Source organism: Geospiza fortis, unplaced genomic scaffold, assembly GCF_000277835.1.
Source record: "Geospiza fortis unplaced genomic scaffold, GeoFor_1.0 scaffold184, whole genome shotgun sequence".
Taxonomy (NCBI): domain Eukaryota; kingdom Metazoa; phylum Chordata; class Aves; order Passeriformes; family Thraupidae; genus Geospiza; species Geospiza fortis.
In genome coordinates this window covers 118,163-124,082 of record NW_005054688.1, presented here as the reverse complement: position 1 = coordinate 124,082, position 5,920 = coordinate 118,163, and the positions used below count along the sequence as shown (strand labels likewise).

At 55.7% G+C, this 5,920-nt stretch overlaps 1 protein-coding gene across 1 annotated transcript in view; it reads left to right on the top strand.

Annotated features, from left to right (window-relative positions):
- The window catches only part of RBBP5 (RB binding protein 5, histone lysine methyltransferase complex subunit), a 17,670-nt gene continuing 11,750 nt past the window's right edge, over positions 1 to 5,920 (top strand). The window contains exons 1-5 of the mRNA XM_005430834.3: positions 1 to 184; positions 1,007 to 1,147; positions 2,580 to 2,742; positions 4,346 to 4,455; positions 4,592 to 4,711. Coding sequence (XP_005430891.2) covers positions 42 to 184; positions 1,007 to 1,147; positions 2,580 to 2,742; positions 4,346 to 4,455; positions 4,592 to 4,711 — 677 coding nt within the window. The 5' untranslated portion in view covers positions 1 to 41. The remainder of the gene's footprint in view (positions 185 to 1,006; positions 1,148 to 2,579; positions 2,743 to 4,345; positions 4,456 to 4,591; positions 4,712 to 5,920) is intronic.

Genomic DNA, 5,920 nt, shown 5'->3' with positions numbered 1-5,920 from the left:
TGTCCCCGCAGGAGGCCGACGGGACGCTGGACTGTATCAGCATGGCTCTGACGTGCACCTTCAACCGCTGGGGGACGCTGCTGGCCGTGGGCTGCAACGACGGCCGCATCGTCATCTGGGACTTCCTGACGCGCGGCATCGCCAAGATCATCAGCGCCCACATCCACCCCGTGTGCTCCCTCTGGTGAGCTGGGAATCCCAAAAAACCCACATCCACCCCGTGTGCTCCCTCTGGTGAGCTGGGAATCCCAAAAAACCCACAAAACCCACATCCACCCCGTGTGCTCCTTCTGGTGAGCTGGGAATCCCAGAAATCCCAACAATCCCACATCCACCCCGTGTGCTCCCTGTGGTGAGCAGAGCCCAGGAACTGCGGGAATCCCCATGGAATCCTTTGGGAACTGCAGGAATCCCCAGGGAGCCCCCATGGAATCTCCATGGAATCCCCATGGAATCCCTCAGGAAGTGCAGCAATCCCCATGTAATCCCTCTGGAGTTCCCACGGACTCACCAGGGAATCCCCTGGGAATCCCCATGGAATCCCCAGCTCCTTTTCCCCCCCGGCTGCATTTGACTCCTTTAAGGAATAACATTTTTGGGAATTCCCTGAGCTTCCTTTCCCCTTTGTCTGCATTTGATGCCTTTAAGGAATAACTGCTGGGAATTCCCTGAGCTCCTTTTCCCCCCTGCCCTTTAAGGAATAACATTTTTGGGAATTCCCTGAGCTCCTTTCCCCCCTAACCTTTAAGGAATAACATTTTTGGGGATTCCCTGAGCTTCCTTTCCCCTTTGTCTGCATTTGGTGCCTTTAAGGAATAACTTTGTTGGGAATGCCCTGAGCCCCTTTCCCCCCCTGCCCTTTAAGGAATAACTTTATTGGGAATTCCCTGGGCTCCTTTCCCCCCCAGCCCTTTAAGGAATAACGTTTTTGGAAATTCTCTGAGCTCCTTTCCCCCCCTGCCCTTTAAGGAATAACGTTTCTGTGCGTTCCCTCCCCGTGGCGCAGCTGGAGCCGCGATGGGCACAAGCTGGTCAGCGCCTCCACCGACAACATCGTGTCCCAGTGGGACGTGCTGTCCGGGGACTGTGACCAGAGGTTCCGCTTCCCCTCGCCCATCCTCAAGGTCCAGTACCACCCCCGGGACCAGTAAGTGCCCTGGCAGGGGACTGGGATGCTCCCAGTGGGGTGGAACCGCTGATTTTTGGGGTTTTCTTACGGTTTCCAAGTGGAATTGTTGGTCTGGTACTTACCCCAAGACCAGTAAGTGCCCTGGCACTGGGATGCTCCCAGTGGGGTGAAACCTCTGATTTTTGGGGTTTTCTTGCAATTGTCAGGTCCAGGGGTTGTGTTGGGGTTGGGTTTTTGGGAGGGTGGGGATGGGAGGGAGCTCTTGGAAGTCAGTGGGGGAATGTGTCCTGCCCAATGGCCCTGGCAGGGGACTGGGATGCTCCCAGTGGGGTGAAACCTCTGATTTTTGGGGTTTTCTTATGGTTTTCTAAGTGAGATTGTTGGTTCTGGAGGGTTGTGTTGGGGTTGGGTTTTTGGGAGGGAGCTCTTGGAAATCAGTGTGGGAATGTGACCTTGGGTTTAAAATTCCTGCACCAACTCAGGGAAGAAAAGGAAATTAAAGTCGAACTGAACTTCACATCATTTTGCTGTCTAAGTACTAAAGAAAAGACAACAAAAGTAGGAATATCTTCCATTCCTCAATCCAACTCAATGTTTTTTTGCTCTAACCATGGAAACCCTTCCCAAGATCTGAAATCCTTGATCCAACTCAATGTTTTTTAGTTCTAGCCATGGAAACCCTTCCCAAAATGTGAATTCCTTGATCCAACTCAATGTTTTTTGGCTCTAGCCATGGAAACCATTCCCAAGATCTCCTCAATTCCTCAGTCCAGCTCTGTGCTTTTTTTGCTGGAAATCCTTTTCCAAGAGATATTCCTCAATCCACCTCCATTCTTTTTTAGCTCTAGCCATGGAAACCCTTCCCAAAATCTGAATTCCTTGATCCAACTCGATCTTTTTTAGCTCTAGCCATGGAAACCCTTCCCAAAATCTCCTGAATTCCTCAATCCAGCTCAATGCTTTTTTTACTGGAAATCCTTTTCCAAGAGATATTCCTCGATCCACCTCCATTCTTTTTTAGCTCTAGCCATGGAAACCCTTCCCAAAATGTGAATTCCTCGATCCAACTCAATGTTTGTTAGCTCTAGCCATGGAAACCCTTCCCAAAATCTGAATTCCATGATCCAGCTCAGTGCTTTTTAGTTCTAAACATGGAAACCCTTCCCAAAATGTGAATTCCTTGATCCAACTCAATGGTTTTTAGCTCTAACCATGGAAGCCCTTCCTAAGATCTGAATTCCTTGATCCAGCTCTGCTTTTTAGTTCTAGCCATGGAAACCCTTCCTAAGATCTCCTGAATTCCTCGATCCAACTCGATCTTTTTTAGCTCTAACCATGGAAACCCTTCACAAAATCTGAATTCTTGGATCCAGCTCGATGGTTTTTAGCTCTAACCATGGGATCCCATCCCAAAGGAGGCTGGAGTTCCCACCTCTCCCTGGTGTTTCAGGAACAGGGTGCTGGTGTGCCCCATGAAGTCGGCCCCGGTGATGCTGACCCTGTCTGACTCCAAGCACGTGGTGCTGCCCGTGGACGACGACTCCGACCTCAACGTGGTGGCCTCGTTTGACCGGCGCGGGGAGTACATCTACACTGGCAATGCCAAGGGCAAGGTCAGCCCCTGCCCGGGCCTCGGGGCACTCCTGGCTGCCCCCAGGGCAGGGCCAGGCTGGGCAGCAGCGGGAATTCCCCGTGGGAAAGGGGGGTCAGGCTTTGGGAGTGCCCAGGGCGGTTTGGGGTCTGCATGGGGAAAGCTGAGGGGTACAGGGAGGGGTTTGGGGAACAGGAATAGATTTGGGGGAAAGCTGAGGGGTACAGGGAGGGGTTTGGGGAACAGGAATAGATTTGGGGGAAAGCTGAGGGGTACAGGGAGGGGTTTGGGGAACAGGAATAGATTTGGGGGAAAGCTGAGGGGTACAGGGAGGGGTTTGGGGAACAGGAATAGATTTGGGGGAAAGCTGAGGGGTACAGGGAGGGGTTTGGGGAACAGGAATAGATTTGGGGGAAAGCTGAGGGGTACAGGGAGGGGTTTGGGGAACAGGAATAGATTTGGGGGAAAGCTGAGGGGTACAGGGAGGGGTTTGGGGAACAGGAATAGATTTGGGGGAAAGCTGAGGGGTACAGGGAGGGGTTTGGGGAACAGGAATAGATTTGGGGGAAAGCTGAGGGGTACAGGGAGGGGTTTGGGGAACAGGAATAGATTTGGGGGAAAGCTGAGGGGTACAGGGAGGGGTTTGGGGAACAGGAATAGATTTGGGGGAAAGCTGAGGGGTACAGGGAGGGGTTTGGGGAACAGGAATAGATTTGGGGGAAAGCTGAGGGGTACAGGGAGGGGTTTGGGGAACAGGAATAGATTTGGGGGAAAGCTGAGGGGTACAGGGAGGGGTTTGGGGAACAGGAATAGATTTGGGGGAAAGCTGAGGGGTACAGGGAGGGGTTTGGGGAACAGGAATAGATTTGGGGGAAAGCTGAGGGGTACAGGGAGGGGTTTGGGGAACAGGAATAGATTTGGGGGAAAGCTGAGGGGTACAGGGAGGGGTTTGGGGAACAGGAATAGATTTGGGGGAAAGCTGAGGGGTACAGGGAGGGGTTTGGGGAACAGGAATAGATTTGGGGGAAAGCTGAGGGGTACAGGGAGGGGTTTGGGGAACAGGAATAGATTTGGGGGAAAGCTGAGGGGTACAGGGAGGGGTTTGGGGAGCAGTGAGGAGCACAGGGAGGGATATGGGGAGCAGGAATAGATTTGGGGCACAGGGATGAGTTTGGGGAACAGGAAGAGATTTGAGGAGCAGGTGAGGTGCACAGGGAGGGGTTTGGGAAATAGGTAAGGGGCATGGGGAGGGGTTTGGGGGACAGAAATGGGTTTGGGGGACAGGGATGAGTTTGGGGCACAGGAATAGATTTGGGGAAGAGGTGAGATGCACAGGGAGAGTTTTGGAAAACAGGGACAGGCACAGGGATGGGTTTGGGGGGCAGGGACAGATGCAGAGATATCTGCAGGGTTTGGGGAACAGGTGAGGGATTGCTTGAGGATCCTGGAGGAGTTTTCCAACCTCAGGGATTTTGGGATCTTTGTCTGGACTTTGGTTTTGACACATTTTTGGGATGTTTTCCCGGCGTTTCTGTCTCAGCAGCTCCTGCAGTGTCCCCGGGTGGGCTCCCAGGGTTCTGTTTCAGGTGAAGCCACTGATTGTTCTCTGTCTGCTCAATCTTCAGATCTTGGTCTTAAAAACAGACACTCAGGATCTTGTTGCTTCCTTCAGAGTGACCACAGGGACCAGCAACACCACGGCCATTAAATCCATCGAGTTCGCCCGCAAAGGGAGGTGAGCGCCCCAGGGGGATCCCAAAACTGCAGAGAGCTCCTCAAACCCCCCCAGTTCTCCCACAGCACAGGATTTGTAATTGATCAATTGATCGATTGATTGGTTTTTCATTGATTTGTCCCCCGTTTTGGTGCAGCTGTTTCCTGATCAACACGGCCGACCGCATCATCCGCGTGTACGACGGGCGGGAGATCCTGACCTGCGGCCGCGACGGCGAGCCCGAGCCCATGCAGAAACTGCAGGACCTGGTCAACAGGTGGGGACAGCCCTGGGGACAGCCTGGGGACAAAGCAGGGACAGGGCAGGGCCTGGGGACAGAGCAGGGCTTGGGGACAGCCTGGGGACAGGACAGGGGCATAGGGACAGCCTAGGGACAGGGCCTGGGGACAGGACAGGGGCATGGGGACGGCGAGCCTAAGCCCAAGGAGAAACTGCAGGACCTGGTCAACAGCTGGGGACAGCCTGGGGACAGGGCAGGGCCTGGGGACAGAGCAGGGCTTGGGGACAGCCTGGGGACAGGACAGGGGCATAGGGACAGCCTAGGGACAGGGCCTGGGGACAGGACAGGGGCATGGGGACGGCGAGCCTAAGCCCAAGGAGAAACTGCAGGACCTGGTCAACAGCTGGGGACAGCCTGGGGACAGGGCAGGGCCTGGGGACAGAGCAGGGCTTGGGGACAGCCTGGGGACAGGACAGGGGCATAGGGACAGCCTAGGGACAGGGCCTGGGGACAGGACAGGGGCATGGGGACGGCGAGCCTAAGCCCAAGGAGAAACTGCAGGACCTGGTCAACAGCTGGGGACAGCCTGGGGACAGGGCAGGGCCTGGGGACAGAGCAGGGCTTGGGGACAGCCTGGGGACAGGACAGGGGCATAGGGACAGCCTAGGGACAGGGCCTGGGGACAGGACAGGGGCATGGGGACGGCGAGCCTAAGCCCAAGGAGAAACTGCAGGACCTGGTCAACAGCTGGGGACAGCCTGGGGACAGGGCAGGGCCTGGGGACAGAGCAGGGCTTGGGGACAGCCTGGGGACAGGACAGGGGCATAGGGACAGCCTAGGGACAGGGCCTGGGGACAGGACAGGGGCCCCCGGCCGACCGCATCATCCGCGTGTACGACGGGCGGGAGATCCTGACCTGCGGCCGCGACGGCGAGCCCGAGCCCATGCAGAAACTGCAGGACCTGGTCAACAGCTGGGGACAGCCCTGGGGACAGCCTGGGGACAAAGCAGGGCATGGGGACAGGGCTGGGGACAGGACAGGGGCATGGGGACAGCCTGGGGACAGGGCTGGGGCATGGGGACAGCCTGGGGACAGGACAGGGGACAGCCTGGGGACAGCCTGGGGACAGGGCAGGGCATGGGGACAGGGCAGGGCATGGGGACAGGTGAGGGGCACAAGAGAGGGGTTTGGGGAAGAATCTGAAAAACATAAAAGCTAAAACCTTAGACACAGGTTCTGAAAAA